At 44.0% G+C, this 19,657-nt stretch overlaps 2 protein-coding genes across 3 annotated transcripts; both read right to left on the reverse strand.

The window, feature by feature from the left end:
- Positions 1-524: 524 nt before the first annotated feature.
- On the reverse strand, positions 525-13,717 carry tasorb (transcription activation suppressor b). Of its 2 annotated transcripts, none has more exons than XM_022192047.2 (23): positions 13,294-13,717; positions 11,725-11,870; positions 11,326-11,418; positions 11,160-11,232; positions 10,736-10,827; positions 10,493-10,627; positions 10,257-10,381; positions 10,138-10,169; positions 9,647-9,752; positions 9,298-9,401; positions 8,922-9,031; positions 8,414-8,486; positions 8,207-8,281; positions 7,148-7,996; positions 6,383-6,699; positions 6,184-6,289; positions 5,235-6,079; positions 4,216-4,338; positions 3,377-3,536; positions 3,176-3,284; positions 2,872-3,050; positions 2,550-2,684; positions 525-2,302 (listed from the first exon to the last, which is right to left on the reverse strand). In XM_022192047.2, exons 1-23 carry the CDS (start codon positions 13,595-13,597, stop codon positions 1,047-1,049), a joined length of 5,547 nt encoding a protein of 1,848 aa, XP_022047739.2. In that variant the 5' UTR covers positions 13,598-13,717; the 3' UTR covers positions 525-1,046. The 2 variants fall into 2 exon arrangements, with proteins under 2 accessions (XP_022047739.2, XP_022047738.2); XM_022192046.2 differs by having other exon boundaries at positions 525-2,305.
- Positions 13,718-15,144: 1,427 nt separating this feature from the next.
- Positions 15,145-19,608, reverse strand: asb14b (ankyrin repeat and SOCS box containing 14b). Its single transcript, XM_022192048.2, has 9 exons — positions 18,187-19,608; positions 18,043-18,095; positions 17,820-17,951; positions 17,577-17,735; positions 17,224-17,469; positions 16,851-17,019; positions 16,229-16,763; positions 15,984-16,137; positions 15,145-15,883 (listed from the first exon to the last, which is right to left on the reverse strand). Exons 1-9 carry the CDS (start codon positions 18,309-18,311, stop codon positions 15,708-15,710), a joined length of 1,749 nt encoding a protein of 582 aa, XP_022047740.2. The 5' UTR covers positions 18,312-19,608; the 3' UTR covers positions 15,145-15,707.
- Positions 19,609-19,657: the final 49 nt, after the last annotated feature.

Genomic DNA, 19,657 nt, shown 5'->3' on the forward strand with positions numbered 1-19,657 from the left:
GGCGCAGCTACTGCACAGCTGGAATGAGGTTGTGGAGATAAAGCGTCAACCTATTTTCCACATTAAAAGGAGACGGCGCCCTCTGCTGTTTCTCTCCAGCAGATTTTCCAGTGAGTTAATGAAACAATTCAATAAACCCACACAGGGAGGACATCAGCCCCTCTAATGTTTCTTTCAATGCTGATAAGACTTGAAGAGCCAGTGGCACTCTGCATGGTGTCTCAAAGTGCTCCAGCCTCCTCTCCACACTCCACTCACACCGCTGGAGAACATAGATTTAGCTGATTTCTGCCTCAGTGCTCCATGCCTCCTCTTGTGAGAGAATAATGTCCGATACTGGATTCAAACCATTTTAAGCATACGAAGTAAAGTATTAATGCTGCCATAAACCTGACCTGTTACTTGTGCTTCTTCTGGATTAAACATAAGTTTTCCATTTCTTTTGTTTGAAATTATTCATTCCCATTCTTCAAATGGGAATTTCTGAATGGTGTCGAGTTCGAGTGAAAGAACAGTAAGACAGCTGTGGTTTATATTTTTAATGGTTTGCTTGACACCGTCATCAAACCCATCACACAAACAAGATTTGAAATGTTTTATTTTAATAGAATTTTGGACAACCAAGTATGTAAAATAAAAAAAGAAAACCAACAGCAAAAGTGAAATTTCATTCACAATTTTTTTTTTTTACCTTAAAAAAATATCAGCCTTTCCCCTTGTTCAACAAACCGTTTCAAAACCAGGACAAACAGAAATAGCGTGATCAATTCTGAGAAGCTGGAAGGCCATTAACATTTGTTGGCAAATATAAATATAGTGGTTTGAACAGGGTCTCAAATAGCTCACATGGAAAGAGTGTACAGACAGTTTACACGACAGTAGGACACTCGGCACTGCCTGTATCAATTTTATTAATGTAGAAAACCAGGATCCTTATTTACTGATTTTAAATCAATGCATTTATGACAAGTCAATATATACATTCAGCCAGTTCTAATAGTCTCTGGTGTATTGTGTCCGTGAACCCCTTTGATCACAATGATTGTCTATTCAGGGGCATAACTGTGAGAGTATGTGTAGTCTGTGTAGTAATCCTGTGGCCCACCCCTGCCTGCTGGGTAACCCCAAGGACTGGGCCCTCCTCCAGTACCACCTCCCCGTTCATGTCCTCGCCCTGGACGAGGCCAAAGTCCTGGCGGTGGGACTCCTCTCCCTCGGTAATTCCCTAAAGAACCAGGACCCATAGCACCCCGCATCGGCCCGTGGTCCATCTGTCCAGGGATGCCACCTATACTGCCGTAGCCCACACCACACATCGGATGGAGAGGCAGCTTAGGTCTGAGTAAAGAGCATCCCCTGGTGGCCATTGTGGGAATGCCCACAGAAGGTCCAAGGCCATCAGCACAGTTCACCTGAGTCCTGGCCCCCTGGCTACCAGGGCCGCTGCCTAGTAGAGCCTCCCCAGTCTTAGGGAGCCCACTGGGGTCCACTGGGCCAGGTGGGACCACACCTTGGCTGCTGGCAGTCTCACAAGTTCTGGTCCCTGCTGTCCCCCATACCCCCTCCCCAGGTCCACTGAGTGTCCTGTCATGCTGTGGGGGGGTCCCACTGGCATTTTTAGGAATGCCAGCAATGTAACCTGGCTGGGGTGTGTCAATATGGTCTGTGTAGGGGAGGGGGGCGGTGGTGCGCGGAGAGGTCCCAGTAGCCCCGACTCCTCCAGCATCCGAGGAGTACGAGTGACCCAGCATCATGAGGTGAGGAGGAGGGGGAGGTTTGACCTCCAAGGGGAGTGAAGCCAGGTTGGCTAGAGGTCCAGCTGCACTCATGACAGGTGGGGTTGGGACTGTGGTAGAAGCCGTGGTTGGGGGTCGGTACTCCTGATCGTGGGTGCTGCTGCAAGGTGAGGCGGGATAGGCTGGGGACGCCGCGTAGCTAGAGGACCCAGTGTAGGACGACCAGGAGGCTGAAGGACACAGGAAGCTCTGGTGGGGATTCACAGGAAAACCTCCTGGTGACAAGCTGCCGATGTCTGAAGAACCTAAGCCGATCTGGTTGGTGGCTTTGAACTGAGAGATGGCTGTCTTGAAAGCATTGTATTCAGAGAGTGTTGGAGTTCTCTCAGGGGTGGTCTGGTGGTCTGGGAGAGGAGGACGAAACTCGTCCAACTCTGGCGGGGGCGGCAGCGGAGGCTTCCCTTTCGCAACTTCCTGTTTCTGCTCTGAGGAATCTGATACGGTTGGTGGCTCACCATCATCAGAGTCTAATGACATGTCCTCCTCTTCCACACACTCATCATTCACTACTGGGAGAGCAGCAGAGGGCAGATAGAGAGAAATGGAAGAGTGGGAAGAAAGATATTATCAACAAATGTGTTACAGGCGCATTAACAGCATCAATTGCATTAAAAAAAACTGCCTGGTAGTACATAAATCTTTTACTGCTGGGATAGCTCCAGAGAAAAAGACAATTTAGCAAAACAATTACACTACAATAAAACTGAAATCCCAAGTGTTTTGCTGCTTAGTGCTTCTGTTGACGCTACCCACCAGTAGAAGGTGGTGTCGGAAGCTCATTCTGATTAATGGATCCAATCAGACTGTGGAAACCGCTCATAACATCATCAATGCTCGCTATCACTATTCCATTTCTGGAATACTGCAGAAACATCTCAAACGGCCTCTCTGTTAAAAAGAAACAAAAAAAAATCACAGTGGTCGACACAACTTTGGTGATTTTTATGGTATTCTAGTCATGGGTACAATTTATTGAAACAGAACGCATTAGAGAAAATACACTCAATAGTGACAAAGTTGACACCAGCAAATAGATAAAGTGCAAGGTAATAACGGCGAGGATGAATGAAGATACCTGTGAGGAAGATTAGGTGCCGCTGCTGTGTGTGCTGAGCCTGGAGTTTAATCAGGCATTCCAGATCTGGCGCCTGACGTGACTGAGTGTCACACTCGTGGTAAGGGAGGAACTCCACTAAGTGCTTTTTCTGATAGGATGTCAGAAGGTTCAACAGCCCCATGGCATTAGTGTTTAACCTTTAAGAGAGAACAGTAAAAGCAGATCCGCAGTTTTGAGATATTTCATATATATATATATATATAAAAGACCAATATGGCTGAAGATTTTGATGTGATTACAATTATTTTGCCGAGATACTGACCTTCCCAGCTCTTTAAGCTTCTTCTGGGACTTGCAGTGCACCTTCCACTGCCAGGGGTGTTCAGGGGTACTTTGTTCCTCCAAGAACTTAAGAAGCCCCTGCAAGCGATCTGAGCAAAACAAGCCAGGTAAGCTGTGAAGCATCGTCCAAACGACAATCTCAAGACTCCACAAAGCTCCCGTAGAATGAAGTAAAACTCACCTTGTGTGATCAGATCTGGGTTAAGGACAAACTCATCGGACACCATGAAGCCTCCAGACACAAACAGCTCATTGTAAGTGTGGTTCTTGACGTCATCCAGAGTGTCCACACCAGCAAAGCTCACCGAGGGCAACTTCTTCAAAGACACCAGAGCCGGGATCTGCAAGATGATAAGATGTAGCTCATTTATTTATTACAAATTAAGCTCTTCTAAAATGTAGTATCAGAACATAAAGCTAACATGTTTTCAAGTAATACACACTACTGGTCAAACATTGTAGTCACTATAGATTTTCAGCCTCTTGTCCCTTACGTAATACCATCAGGCAAGGATCTGATTGATCCCAAATTCATTCTGCAGAGTGACAGTGACCGAAAAACATATGGCTGGTGTCGTTAAGAGCTTGGGTTAGAACCAGAGTCCTGCAGCAGATGGTATGACCCCTCAAGGGCCCAGATCTCAACATTACGGAGTCAGTCTAGGATTACATTAGGCAACAGAAGCAACTGAGAGTCTGAATCCAAGTACAAGTTCAACAAGATGCTTAGGAGTACCCCAGAGAATGGTCGCTATACTAAATAATGTTTTTAGCTGTTTGGTGGTAGTTGTCTTTTTTTTTTTACATTTGCTTCGTTTTGTATGTTTTCAATGTATCCTCACTTAGCTTTTAGTTGGTAAAACGTTTGCTGACTGGTGTATGTAAACATAAAAAAAATACCCAGCAATGACACAAAAAACAACACTCTTTAGCAAATGAAAAATAAATCAGTCTCATCACTCCCTGGCAGGTGCTGAGTAATCTGTAGCACAGACTGAAGGTGAGAGGAGGCGGTCATACCTTGTGCACATGTGCGGCGATGTCCTCGTTCTGAATGATGATGAGTAGCTTATCCAAACTGCCACTGTTTTCCAGAAATGTCTGTGGGCTGCACTCACTGTTGCCAAGGCTTTTCAAGTACTCCTTTGTGACAGACAGGAGAGACGTAATTGTCAGAGACAGACAGATGAATGTGTCCTCCTCTCTTACACATGCGAGTACAGACTGACTGACAGATACAGAAAGAGCTGAGCACTGAGACACGAACGCATCTCAACAAGAGCTACTGCAGCCTTGCACATTCTCTCCATCGACTAGCATTTTCACTTGTGCATGCCTGGGCAGTTTACTACTGCAGAAAGCTGTGGAGGCTTCTCAGCTATAATAAAAACAGGTAATCTGGAAAAGTTCCCGAACGAGGAGTGAAATTAAACCCATAAGCAACAAAGGAATGTGGGCAGTGATGATAATTTGACGTTTACTACTTGTGTTTGTAATTACTAAATGCTATTTTAATGATTAATCATTTAATCTACTAGTTGAAAACAATGTCATTTGCAGCTTCTTATTAGCCCAAACTGATGACTTCGCTTTGCTTGTTTTATCTCCCCAACAGTCCAGATATTAGATTTTTGAAGATAGCCAACTGTTATATGTGAAAATGGAAAACAGGACATTTTTAAATCTTAGAAGCTGAAGCAAGTAGTTGATTATCAAACGCAGACTAATAGTTGCAGCTCTAAATAACATTGCAACCTAAAGCTCTTTGATAGAACAAGAGAAAAGGATTAGATAGATAATCAAGTAAACTGTATCGGCAGATCCAGTTTGGCAAATGTGAGGACTCTGAATTTTCTGTTTCTCTGATTGTCAAATTGGATAAAACAAGCATTTGAATGCATCACCAAAGGTTCAGGTAACTCAGCATTTTCACTATTTTCTGACACTTTATAAATTAAATAATTAATTCTAACTGTAAAAGAATGTAAACTATTTTGGTCTATTCTAAGACTGCAGTGAAACCTTCCATTATATTTTACCTTGATCTCCTTGCAGACGGTGCTCTCGTCCCCCTCATCCCCGGAGTAGATGTAGAATTTAACTGTGTTCTTGGTGACGTCCTTAAAAATCTCCACCAAACTGCTGAAAACTTCAGGCTTCAACTGGCCGATAAGGCTGCCAGCCAACAGGCCGGACCCAGTGCCAGAAGCAGAGCCGGGGTTTTGGGAATTTCGCTCTGGAGATTCTGATGTGACTTGAGAGGGTGAATAGATATCTGGCCCCAACTCTGCTGACGGGGCTTCTGGTTTCGCCTTAGCGGATGCTGTCTCTTTGACAGTGCCCGTTTTAACACTGTGAGATGAGGTGGTGCTCTTTGACAGGGCGGGCTCGGCTTTAGTTTTGGAAGTCTGGATGGGGGCAGGGAGCGGTGTTGTAAGATTAGATGTTGTCACAGGGGGAGGTGGAGAAATGACCTTGGAGGGAGCAGGTGGGGATGGGATCAACTTGTCCATCTTCTCACACAGTGCTTTGACATGCCCTTGAAAGGGGACGGAGGTGACGTAGGGTACAACAAACTCTGAGAAGGAGCTGTTGGGCTGCCAGGAGTGGCGAGGAAGCAATCGTGGGGGTAGCTGCGAGGTATAGCAGATGTGCTGAGTCTGCATGATATTTTTAATGTCAGAAGTGAGGCTGTGAATTTCCTGGTTTAGTATGGTGTCCAGGCTGATGGAGGGCCTGCAGGAAACCTCCTCTACAGCCGGTAACGTGGGTGCCGCTGCCTTCTTCACTTCCACGACTGCAGGTGGCTTCGGCTCTGGGTCTCTGTCTGGCAGCGTCGCAGCCTCTGGCTCTGGCTTTGTCTCAGGAAGAGGCTGTGCTTTGTCTGGAGGAAAACAGACAGGAAACTCATCACAGTGATGTCTTGTCAACTACATCTACATAAGCCTGCAAGGGAGATGTCTGTGTGAACTAATGGCCTTCAGGTACCTTCACTGACGGTGATATTCCAGGGGATGGGCTTGTGTAAGGTGTCGGCTTGCTCTGCAGGAGAGCCCGCGCTGAAGGGACTACCGGGGCTACAGTCCATGTCCTCCTGCACAGAGAAAACACCAGTAGATATTTTTAGGTCTGTGACCACATGGGTTTTAAAATATTTCAACTCTAATGTCAGCTGTTGATATCTCACCTCTGTGTAGTTAGTTTGTAATGCTGGCTCATTTTGTTTCTTAAGATCTGGATCGGAGATAACGGGTTCCACCCTTCCTGAGCCCGTTGATGGTTCACCGTGGTTTGCCTGCACAGACATTGAACCCTGAGCCACGGCTTTATTTAGTGTGGCCAGGAGGATCTTGAGAAGGCGTTGTGTCTCGTTGACTGTGGAGGCGTTGGCGTTAGCGTTGCCACGGGCCCTCAGGTCAGTGTCGTAGATGCCCATACTTTCCATTACTGCCGTCAGATTGTCGCTCTGTCCACCCTCTTCTCCAATCTCATCTGCCTGGGCTCCTGTCAGGACACACACAATTATTCAGAGGGGAAATGTTGTTAATTCATGTACTATGCTATCCTGATCTCTGACAGCTAGAGGATATATTGGACAATATTAGTTTATAGCAAATATGGCAGCAGTTCTGAAACTGACGTGCAGACATGCCAGAAAAGGATTTGAGGTAATTCCCCATTCCAGTTTGCCCATATGTCAACAATCGTGGTAGCAGTTGTTGTACTGACTCACAGCTACCTCAATTACCAAGAAAAATATGTGCATCTTAAAATGACACCGTTTAGTTTAAGTCATGTATTTAACAACTGATTAGACTGTGTGTTAAAACTGACAAACTGTTCATTTCTTTAGAGTTATTGCCTCATAAGGCAGTCGCTGGAAATGCCTAAAAACAAAAGTTTAAAAAGGCAATTTAAATGAAGCTACACAAACATTTGCATTCTGTCTTACCTCTACTAGGTTCTCCGTTGCTCAACTGATCAGTGCGTTGGTGTTTGTTCATGCCTCCCCTGTCGTCCCCTTCAAATTTCCGCTTCAGACTGTTGGCGTCCCAGGCCCCGTCCTCTCCCCGTTCTTTCCCAGGATCCTTCACTAGTGCCTTCTTGTGTAGCTGGATCAGCTTAAGCAGCTGTTTCATCTTGTCTTTGTCATACTCATTCTGGGACAGCCGCAACCTCTGGGGCTGAGGCTGGGACTCGGTGAGGGATTTGTTTTTCAACTGGGCCCCGTTAGAATGGGCCAAACCTGGCCTCCGTCTGCTGCTGTCTGGGGGTGGTTTCTCCTGGGCGGGCTTCTCAGGAGGCAGCCTTTCCTGGGAAAGCCTTTCTGGGGGTCTCTCCGGTCTGTCCGAGCCTCTATCCGAGCCACCCCAGTCCGAAACGGGGCTGTATTCCACTGGGGCAGGTGCAGTTGTCGGTACAGGTATAGGTACAGGGTTCCGTATCCGTTCAATGATGTCCTTTGCTTTGTTTAGAGGTAAAATGTAGCTGGCAGCGTTGTGGGTGTAAGATCGCAGCACAACATCCATGTTAAATTTGGGTCTGGGTACTGGGAGAGGGTTCGTCCTTTCATCCACATTATATTTGTAGTCGGGCAGAATGAACGGCCGTACCATGCCCGAATCCATACGAGTCAGATATTCAGTGGCATGACGCTCCACTCCAGAGCTCAGGTCTTTGCCCGGGTTTGGGCGCAACTTGTACAGAGCGTAGTGCAGTGCAGGGATGAAAGGCTCCATGGAGGACATGATGGCTGGCTGGGGCTCCACCGTCAGCGGCTCTGGCTCGAAGAGTCTTGATGCTGAGATGGAAGGAGGATGTCAGTGTCACATAACAGACTGTCATCTGCAGCAGTAGTGTCTTTAGTGACCAAACCCAAAATCATTGTGTTTGTAATGCAGAAGTCTCTAAATTGTATTTTTAAAACAGTAGGAGCTTTGGATAGGTAGTTATGTTCTGTCATAAAACATTTTTTTCAGAAAAAGGACGTATAGACACTGATATTACTTACAATACTTGACAACCATCCTTGACTCCTGAAAGATGAATAATGCTTGCAGGTTCTTCTCAGCTCGCCCCCGCCGCTCTGGAAAACAAACAGCAGCCTTTTTAAAACTGAACCCTCACCGGAGGCAGCAAGTAGGTGTTCAACTGACATAACAGAGAGAGTCAAACAGACGAAGGTAAGAGTGGAGGGAAAAAAAAAGCTTTCTGGCACCTTTGGAATCAACCATCTGAGCTGAGGACAAGAGGAAGAGAAAGCCCCTGTCAAACAAGGACTTCACCAGCACCTGAATAAGGAGAGTAGACACAGCAGTCAGAAACACCACGGCGTCTCATCCTCACGTAATGTGAGCAATCAGATGGTTTTCTCTTATTCTATATGCAAATGTGTATTATACTGACATTATTATTTTATTAAGCTACTGCAAAATAAAACGGCTGAACAAAAGTCTTTCTTACACCGTTAAGAGGAACGAGAATAATTTTAAAGTACAACACAGTTCCTAGTTATGTCAAATTATGAAACACTGCTGAACAAAGGCGACATTTATTTTATCTCGTTGTCGTCATACAAACCGACAAGGATTCAAAAAGAAACATTATTTTCTGTCAAATGAATTCTGGACATCCTGAGATTCGTGGTTTACTCTGCTGAACTGATTCTGTGCCATGTTGGAAACGTCTTCTGTGTGAATCAGGTAACTAACAGGTACATAACTCACCATTCGGTCCTTCTCCAGTTTGCTGACCAGTGCTGCCAGGCTGCCGCTGGTCGGTTTGCCTTTTCCATCCGTCACCTCAAACAGGCTGCAGGACATCCCACACTTCATCACTGCAGACAAAGATATGCAGGTTGAAATACATGAGTCACAATTCCTCTACCAAATCATTTATATTCTGCACACAAAGTAGCGCATTTAAATAAAGCTTTTTCAACTTCTATGGATTTACCACCACAGCTGGAACTGTGCTTCATGATGCTGCAAATGCTTTTGGAATGGCCTCAGAAAGGGAATTTTCAAGTAATGCATAAACGCCCACAAGCTTCATTTCTATTTTTTTAGAGTTATACAAATGTGTGGTCTGAACTGAACTGACCTTCCCGTGATATGCTGTAAGTGTCCCAGGAAAAGAGCACAGAGGGAATCTTTCGCTTCACCTGATCCAGCTGCATGGCTCGATTCACCTCTAACTTCTCAGGCCTGCAAGGAAGCGCGTGGAGATTCACCGAATCAAAACAAATTCCAGACAGTAAGTGTACATTGCACAAGTGAATTCTAAAGTCTCCTCTTCATCTATAAGATATGGGCAGATGTAAAGTTCAGAGGATAATAAAAAACTTATAGCGCAAAAGCCTCTTGAATGACTAACAGAGCAATATCCGGTAGCGCTGTGGTCGTTTTGTAGAAATGCACATAACAATGTGAGAGACTAAAGGTTTACTCACAGTTTGAAAGGAAGGTAAGGGCGCGAGGAGGATCGTAAACAGATTGGGAATAACTCCTGGCTTTTGTTGACTAGCGGGCCACTCCACACAGTGTAGCAGCTTTTCCCTGTGATGGCATCAACAGCACAGGTCAGAGGTCAGACATGGCACAGAGAGAAAACCACAGCTGATAGCTTTACATAACCTCCAGATTCAATTGTCATTGAAAAGGCATGGACACAATCTTCTTACTGCACTGGCTGTTGAATCTAATTTGGATAACTGTGAGAAAATGCACTCTTTTCTGACCAACAAGGAGTGAATCGAAGTTTTAAGGTTAGATTTTAGTTAATAAGATGTAATATTTGTACACTGACTATGTGAGTGGTCCCACAGTCAGCAGAGTGTTTTCTGCTTTTGATACTAAGTGGCTTTTATACATAGAGACAAACTCAAGACAATGCAGAGAAGGTTCATTTATGAAAAATTAAAGATTAAAAATGAAGCTTTACCTCGACTTCCTTCAGGGGAAATTGTGTTAAACCTGTCAAAGAGAGAAGCAAAGATCCTATTAGCAAACAAAGCCTAGAAATACTTGCTGAATTTCACCATTTCCTGCAGGATTACGTACCTGTGTGCAGTCATAGGAGCCGCCGCAGCCTCTTTGCCTTTGTACTGAAAGGAAACCACAGCGTAGGGGCACACGTGCCTGGGACGGGCCTTGATCTCATCAAACGCAAACTCAAAAAAATATTGCTGGAAGAGAGCAACAAAGAGCCATTTAATTACAGAAAAACTTTGATAAAATGCACACAATTAATAAAATGCATGCACAAAAACAAACAAACAAACAAACACTGCTTTTACCTGTGTGAGCTCAAAAGCCCTGTAAGACAGCAAAGACGTGACCCTGTTGGCACTTTTGGACAAGTGACAGTCAGACTTGGGTGTAGCTTCCATTGCATTCTTAGGCATGTTCTCGTGGATGTGCTTTATTCGCCCCTGGAAGAAAAAAAACACACACACACACTGGTTGACTTGACGTCTTAGAAATACGAGAATTCAATCAAAAATATATTATGTCAATAAATAATAAAAAGACAGCCATACCCTCATGACTTTAAATACGATCAAGTCTCCACTTGAGCCAACTTCAAAGGGATTGATTTGTAACAAATCAGAATATTTGGAGAGATAAACACCTACAATGACAAAAGAACATTAGAGAAAAATCCATAGAAGAAAATCAAATTAGCCAAGATAATGTGAATTATTCGTTTATGCTCGATGACGCTACTGAGAAATACCCCAAAGCGTTCGTTCTGTTTGTGGATGTTCAGCTTTGAAGAAATGTTTTGCCAATGTATTGCTGATTATGTCGGAGAGCCTCGCAACTACTGCTTTTGTTGGTGTAAGTGGTGTAATCTCAAAGATAAAAATGTGTATTATGTTCCATCAACACATTAAAATAGTCATTTTAGCAACCACGCTACTTTAACACAGTTTTCCTGCAACACACAAGAAACCAGCTTACCCGTTGATGGATTTCCTAGTGTCGTAATCCTACAGTGTCCAACTGACAGACCCTTCTCGCAGATCCACTGGAGCTGGACATAAATACATACCTCAGATTAATGTACAAACCCATCAAGCTTTCCAACTTGTCAATCATTGTGTTTTTGTGGACAGGAGGCACTCACCTTGGATTTGTCTGGATGAAGGAAACAGTACGACTCAGTCAGCTCCTGGTCGGTCCGTCCCTCCTGCTTCATCTCTCTCCGCTTCTCGATGAACTGGCACACAAAAGCAGGAGACATTAAATGAGATATGGCAGTTTGAACCTCATAAGAGTGTGCAACTTGGGAGTCTCAGTCAACCAGGTCATTGCAATCCTAAAAGCTTCAGTCAAAAAATACAAATGGATCTACCAGTTGTTGTTTTGTTTTTTGTTTACTGAAGCTCTTACAATAACTTGGGAGATCTCAAGTTGACAACATTTTTTGGAGTTACAGCACGCAATTGAAGTGAAACTTAGCTGACTGTTAATGGTTTAAACTGTACGATGTTGCTTCATTTGAAGCAGGATGACAATCACCAACCTCCTTCTCAAGCAGCTCATTGTGAATTAGCCTGGCCTTCCAGTAGGAGAAAGTTCCTCGTGATGATGAGTCTAGATAAAACGAGGAGATGATCTTCACAAGGTCCTCAAACTCCCGACTGTCAGGGGGCAGAAAGTTGTACAGGCCTGCACACACAGAGGGAAATCAGCGTGTTATCATTTAGTAGCTGCAACTTTTAGAAAAGTGTGCAGAGGAAGATCACAGCAAAAAGGAGCAAATCAAACTGAAATGGCAATTCCTGTTAAGATGCAGGCTACATCAAACTCATCACTGACGTCTTTCGTTAATTCAACATCAGGAAAATAAAAATGTGTGACCCTTGTTCAGACCTCAGTTCAATACGTAAGTCACGTTATCACATAAAAGACAATAGGTTACGGAGAAAGCAGCATAAAGTGAGTGCAATCCTATGCTGAACTTATTCGCCCTCTGCTACAGCAACAACAGCAACAATTGAAATGTATTTTGGGAGGGAACTACTTGCTAGGATTAGGGGGAACTTATCAACAACAGTAACTACAATTCCTTTGCATTAAGGAACTCCTGCACAGGTGACCAAACCTCATCTGCCTATATTTACATATAGGTTTATCATGTAAATCCAAACCCAAGCAAAGAAGTGAAACCACCACTAGCTGACTACAGGTATCCTGGATGGAGCATCATCAGGCTCTAGCTGTGGGGCCGCAGATAGTAAACATGGAGTCTACAGTCAGGCTGACGGAGATCAAACACATCCAAGCCTGCCTCACTGCTATCACGTTAAATAATAGGACACTTTATACACTGGTTATGCAACCTAATGGGGGGAAACATTGAAAACACAGCGCAAACGTGGCTGTTTATGAGATACTTCATCTCGGCTTTGCATATGTGCAAATTGGTGTTTCACAGCAGCAAACACAGTCCACTGAACACTTTACTAAGGATGCTTGGAGCTCTCTGAAAGACGGGGCCAGGATGCACAAAGGATTGCTCCGAGGGTTACTGAGGGGATGTGTAACAGGGATGCTCTCAAACACCAGTGACATCAAGTTGGGGCAAGTGATGGGTAGCCCCACATAGAGATCATTAAATGTGCCATGGTGCTGTGAAAAGAGTCTGGATGGACGGGTGGGGTGGATAAATCCATGCCCTTCACTGAGGTCACACAGACACCCACATGTTGTCAGATGATGCCTGCTGGACGCCCATGACTCCAGTTGCATCACTCAGTCACACTACGGTCCTATGAAAAGACGAAGACCCCAAACAAGGTGAGCTTCCAGCTGGACAGTCCTCACAATGTTGCTGCTAACTTGGACACCTGAGCCTGACTACCAAAGCCAGCGTTCTGTCTGCAAACACCGCTACACCACTTAGGCCCATCCATGTGCTCACACAGCAGGGCGATAATCTCATTTAAACCCGGAGTGTCTCCCGACATTTTCGGTAAACTCATTAAACTAGCAAAAAACAGCCCGCTAGCTAGCGGGCTAGCAACATGCAGCAGCAGAATTATGAAAGACAGGACAGGCTCTGTTCAAAATAGCAGCGATATGGCACCACCTTTCCGTTCTCTTATCTTCCTCGGGATTTGGAAATTTCTCCGTGGCAGCTCTTCGCTCGACCTCTGGGAAGGCAAAGGAGAGCTGCTAATGCTCCGAGCGTCCGGCTGCACGCTCCTCCGCCGCTCAGGGGCTTCTTGTTCGGGCATTACACTGTCTCCACATCCAGGCTGATCGCCATTTTGGTTGGCTGTGGCCGAGGTGGCGGCTGAATTCTTCTGGGGTTCGCCGCCCTCCGGCTGGAGATCCTCCGTCTCGGTACATTCTGAGTCCCTTTTTCCCACCGCGCTGGGGTTCAGGGCCATTTTCGGGTTCCGTGCACGTATTGAGGGCAATGTAGCTCTGACGATTACGGCGCCGCTTCACACACACACTCTCCTCCTCACCCAGCCTCCGCCATTGTGAAAATGACGTACACGTTCTTCTCCACCACTGCAAAACGCTGCCGTCACTGTTTACATACGAGAAAATCCGCGCCACCCAGCGGCCGGTACAGGAACTGCAGGGACTGATGGAGTGATTGGAGCAGTGAGTGGACATGATGTGAAAGTGGACTGAATCTTTCACATTCAGCAATATACAGCCAGAATAAGATACAGAATGCATTAAATGATATGAAATACCTCTATGAAGCCATGAATCCCTGCATATAATTGCATTGTGCATACCTATGCTTCCATGCATTCCTTTATTTTTAGAAGATCTTTTAAGATGTATTCACTTCATTTATAAAAGGATAGAAAATTACTACTGAGATACATGATTAAAACCTTGCAGTTGGAAGCAACCTATAGAATCATCTCATAGTTGTAATACTCTATTCCACCACCAGGTGATGACAAAGAAGCCGTGCATCTTTCCATGTAATAAAAGCAATGCATTATTACTCAGCCAAGAACCATGACAGAGTAATAATGTAGTAATAATGGAAAAATAATGTCATGGATTTGGATGAAATTTTCAGGGAAGGTCAGAAATGACACAAGGACCAAATGATTATGTTTTGGCAGTAATGCAACTTATAGTGTGGATCCACTGATTTGTTAAAGATTTCTGGATCATTGCGAGCGTCACGGATTCACTATAACTATGACTACAAGGGAGCACTACGTCAGCTGACGATCACATGATTGTGATCTCGCTGGGATTTATCATGACTTATCTGTCGGAAAACATACAAGGAACAATTGAGTGAAATAATGAAGGTGTTCCTAGTCCCACCAGTTCCTGTCACCCTTTACGTATTTAGGTCAAGGGATTTGGTATCCGTACATAACAGACACATGCATAACACATGCCTGTAGTGAGTGCAAGGTCATTTTGTTTGTGGGTACATCTATCTTAAATGGCCACATTCTATGTTGCCATGATTTCTGATCATCAATAACTAGCAAAGGCTGTATTTCTAAAAAAAATTATAATAAAAAAATATTGCATTTCTGACAATGCCATATGGAGCCTTGGTGGAAGTACTGTGCCCTCTGAGTGCTTTTCTAGATTGTTTTTTACCCATAGGATTTACTGTAACAAAGAGTAAACATTTACTGGAGATATTTACACATTAAAAAGAAATAATTCTAAAGTACATGTGGGTTTTTTGTGCAAATAACATTGCAAGGCATAATTTCCATTGAGCTAAAATATAAAAGCAGCATGCAAATGGTCTTATTTTCTCACTAGAGCATTGCTATGCCTAGAAATGGGTTAAATTCTACCAGCTGTGCACATTTGTGCAGTTCAAATGTTGCCAAATTCTCTACCATCGATTTAACCAACAACCTAGTCCACTGTGGCTTTGATGGACAATGATTAGACAGCGTGACCCTGTGCACAAACACTCTTTGACCCGTAATTCTAAAAGACCATCTTCAAATGCAGCTTTATTCAAAAGACAAGATGCCACAGATGACGAGACAAAGACACGGAGTATTGGCATGCTGGATGCTGGTATGTCAGTTAGGCGTCCACAACTCCATTACTTGTAATTTAAGAAATTGTTTCCGAGAGCATGGTACAACAGACAATCTACCACATGAGAAAGTGGCATTACATGATTTTGTCCCCAAAAAATGTCCGCCAAGTTCACCAAATTGTTTGGAAGAGTGGAACAATATCCCACAAGCAGCATGCACGATGTCATTAACTCCATGTGCCACAGATGTTTGACTCCTTCCTGACTTGTGATTTTTGGTTGATGACTCCACTCATTTCATGATGTCCATTCTGTTGTACGTACTTTGTTTGCTGTGAATACAAATATTAATTCCTCTTGTTAAAAGAATGGTTAAAATGTACTATTTAATTTCATGCTGTATTCCTATTTTTCCAGGATATGTAAAACACGTAATTTTCAAAACACATAAGGCAGAAAGCTAACACTTGTTTGTCTCTATGTAACAGTGACATCTGTTTTTGTCAGGGGCTAACCAAGCTGCCTCTGCTGTAAACATCAAACTCCTTGTAGCGTAGGTAATCTTTCAGCCTGGGAGGAAGAGGAAGGAAGTTGATAAAAACTGGTGCTCTCAACCGCAGACGGCTGAGATGTTCCCTTATCCGCAACCGACACAGGTGCTTCAGGCTCCGTGCATTTCCTGAGAGGTGAAAAAGTAAGTAAAGTCAGTGAATGCATGCAAACTTTTGTTGAAAAGTGACACACACAAAAAAATAATATTGGATTACAGCAGCTCTTACTTTGAAGGTGACAGATCTCCTGCCACTGCTTCTCCTCCTGCAAGCAGTCTTTCAGTTTGGTGCAGAAGGAGACGTGGTCGGTGTAGTCGAGCATGATGCGGACCACTTGGGCCGATATGTGCTTTAGCCAGGACACTGTTATCACCTCACAGAACTATAAAGGGACAAAGATAGACACATGACAGTCAATGAAAACCCTTGAGAGAAAGCATTACTGCATTTTTCTCAGATAAACTTGGCCTCACCACCATGTCTTTGATGACTGCAGTCGTCCAAGGAGCATAGTCATGGGAATTGTCACCATAAGGGCAGTCAAAGCAGCGCTTAACATCATATCCGTGGTTCAGGATCATTCTCAGCATAACCTCATCCTTCAAAGCGTACTGCAGCGCCGAGGGGAAGTGAGTGGTGTTGACGCGGGAGTAGTAGTTGACATTTGCCCCAAACTTCAGCAAGGTGTTGATCATTTCATAGTTGCCCTGTCTAAGAGCCACCTGTAGACAGCTGACAGGATCCTGGTTCACCATTGCCCCAGCCTCTAACAGCAAGCGGGTGCACTGAAGATCATTGTTGGACACCGCAAAAAAGAGGGCAGACCTACGCTCATCATCATAGCTGCGGCGCACCTTTGGGTGCAGCATGAAGTTTGGGTCGTAGCCAGCTTTGATCAGTAACTCCACACACTGAGCATGTCCCCCGGCAGCTGCAGAATGAAGCGGACTCATCCCACTTTCTTTTACAGCGTGCATCTTAGTCACCGGGATGAGGTGCTCCAGTGCCCTGTCAAAGAGGAGATTTTATGTAAGAATATAGTATCCGGTGGAATTCTATTTGAAAAGTGGGAATGAAAACAAAGATATTCCTCACAGTCTGTGTCCGTGGCATGCCGCCCGGTGAATTGGCAGGTGTCCGCTGTAAAGAGGAAGGTTGGGATCTGCTCCATGATCCAGCAGCAGAGAGATTATGTCAGGGTTTCCTGATGCTGCTGCATCAAACAAAACAGTACCTGTCTCCGATTCAGACCACACATGGGCTCCTGCAAAATACAGGCATTATAAGAATTCCCATTGAATAGTAGATGTGCTGCAGCTAAGGATAGAATAGGTAGGTGAGCTGCTTTTGTCTCCTGTGGTATTACAGTATTGCAAAAAATCTTGGACAAAGATGACGACCGTCATTTCTGTGTGACTGATGTGTATAGAATTAACTGCAGGAGAAAAGGCAAGAGGAGGTTTATTACCTTTCTGTAACAGAACCTCAACCACGCTAAGATGTCCATTCTGTGCAGCCAGAGCCAGTGGAGTTTTCTTCTTAATGTCACATGCGTTTGGGTCGGCACCAGATTCCAGGAGCAGATAGGCAAAGTTCTCCAAACCTAAGAAGGCAGACTCATGTAGAGCTGTCCTGTTTAGTGGACCTATTTGGTCTATTTTGGCGTGATAACGAAGCAATAGTGTGGCCAAGTCATACTGGTCATTCAGAATCGCTATGAGAAAAGGAGCAGGAGAGAAAAGAATTAGAATTTTTCACACATGTTTAAGTGCTAGTAAACTGAAATGTATTCTGCATTTACTTGGACTTAGTGTTAAATACCTGCCACTAATGGAGAATCCTGCTCATCGTTCTGGCTATCCGGACTACAACCATTCTGTAACAGGAATGTAGCGTTCTCTCTGAGTCCATGGACCACAGCCAGAAATAGTGGCGTCTCACCCTTTACAGTACGACACTCGGCTGCACCCGGAGGTGATGCTGTAACCCAAACATCCAAGGATTGGTGAGCATGCCATGATTTTAAGAAACATCTGTACGGTCAAACATCATAGCCATACCAACCTGAGAAGATAATCTCTAGTATACTTTTGTTCTTCTGCACTGCAGCTTCATGCAGAGGGATCCATCCGCGTTCATCAACTCTGGAGAAACACTCCGGTTGCTCTGCAAGTCTGTTCAGTGCACTTTCATCACCTAAATATGAAGACGGGACACCACATCTGAAGTTCTGGCAACATTTATGATTGTCTGAATCAGCACAGAGAGGTTCAAAACATCAGCTTACCCTCCTTGATTGCTTTAAAAATCTCATCCGGATCTTCACTGGGTTTCAGATCGCTGTCAAAAAAAAATGCGAAAACAGGAGTTCACACAATGAACAAGAAATACACAATGTAGGCATATTACTGCTGGGTTGATAGGAATTAACCTCGGATTCAATCCTTTGAGTTTTCTATATTGCATCAGACTTTGCTCAATTATATATTGCGTGGCCTCATCTTCATCCAGGTCATCCTCCGACTGATTAAAGTCATCTTCTGCTTCTGTGCTCATCTGTTAATCCAAAGAGTTAATGCAGAAGGGGCTGCTGTGAAAAGACACGGGCATGAGGTAAACATGATCATTAAATCTGGGAACTTGCACACCACTTGCAGCCCTGAATACCAACTACAGCACAGCACAGTGCAGTGCAGCATGCAGTAGCAGCAGTCAGTTGTATTCTTGTTCTATGTTTAGTGACACCAAAATGCATTCAGGATATTAAATCTAATGATTCCATTCCACCCTGTTGTGTCCCATGTTTTTGTCCAACAACTGCTCAGAGTGGAATTTACAGCATTTCTTGCTCAGCATGGCCAAAAGAAAAGCGTGGAGGATCACACTGCAAAAATGATTGCTGTGAGCACCATTAATGTTAAGGTAGCAGGGAAAATATCATAAAGACAACATAGGCCGCCACTAGGCATTTGAAATTCAACCACATAGCATGGAAATTCAAGTCTTACAAATACTAGTAATAGGCTACAGATCAACAAGGGGCTATACTACAACAGCAACGACCTTCAAAAGCAATAATCAGTGAAGTTCTCAACTAGATTAAGTATTTCTTCTTTGTGTGTGTGCATTTTTTTTTTTTTTTTTACCTTGGGTCAAATGGCTGTGCTCGCTCAATACTTTCTACACCAGGAAGGCCGGTGCGCTCCTCAGTACCCACACAAACTGGTGCTATTTATATTCCCCCGACTATAAATATCAGATCACGGGGTCTTTACAACCAACCCCTAGCTTTGACCCACAGAGCATTGCAGCAAATGCCACCGATCAACACATAAACACTTTTTTTAAATGCAATTTGATCACTTTGCAGCCACAACAATGAAATGCCTGACAACTACATTTTGATTACTAATGTTGATTGCTGTTGTTGCAATATTAAATTCCCATATGACATAAGTTACACAGATTATGTCTGAATAAAATTCTCTTTGTACTTAGCACACCGTTAAGATTGCTTAAGCAGTGAACATTCACAAAAAACGTTTTTAACTCATATTTTGATGTGCATTAATAGCTTATGAGGTAGACACAACTCCGTGGACAGTATCAGGTCACAGTGACGCAGCAAGAAATCAGCAGGTGACGATTAGGAAAGAGACAAAGCCACCAACAGGTAAGAAAAAGCATAAAATGTTGACACTCACAAACGGTTGTTTACATGATCAAGCTTTTCTTGCAAAACTGGTTTGGTAGCATTAATACTCCTCATCTCCAGTTGTCCTAATTCTCATTTACAAGCCATGTTTTTAAGGGCAGAAAGCTCTTTTTTAAAATGATTTCATTTGGCTTGTGGCTACTTTTCTGAAAGTAAAATGCAATCAAAAAGTCATGTTTAAAATATA

The sequence above is a fragment of the Acanthochromis polyacanthus genome, chromosome 6, assembly GCF_021347895.1.
Source record: "Acanthochromis polyacanthus isolate Apoly-LR-REF ecotype Palm Island chromosome 6, KAUST_Apoly_ChrSc, whole genome shotgun sequence".
In the NCBI taxonomy this organism is placed as follows: domain Eukaryota; kingdom Metazoa; phylum Chordata; class Actinopteri; family Pomacentridae; genus Acanthochromis; species Acanthochromis polyacanthus.

Bases quoted from the DNA above. Each gene is read 5' to 3' on its own strand.
- tasorb (XM_022192046.2), bottom strand. From the start codon at position 13,597: ATGGCCCTGAACCCCAGCGCGGTGGGAAAAAGGGACTCAGAATGTACC. The intron at 11,871-13,293 runs GTGGTGCCATAT...CTGTGTGTGCAG, and splicing joins GAAGATAAGAGAACGGAAAG to GCCTGTACAACTTTCTGCCC. The intron at 2,685-2,871 runs GTATCTTCATTC...TCTTTTTAACAG, and splicing joins GCACCTAATCTTCCTCACAG to AGAGGCCGTTTGAGATGTTT.
- asb14b (XM_022192048.2), bottom strand. From the start codon at position 18,311: ATGAGCACAGAAGCAGAAGATGACTTTAATCAGTCGGAGGATGACCTG. The intron at 17,020-17,223 runs GTAATAAACCTC...TGTATTTTGCAG, and splicing joins TGAGGTTCTGTTACAGAAAG to GAGCCCATGTGTGGTCTGAA. The intron at 15,884-15,983 runs GTAAGAGCTGCT...TTCACCTCTCAG, and splicing joins GGAGATCTGTCACCTTCAAA to GAAATGCACGGAGCCTGAAG.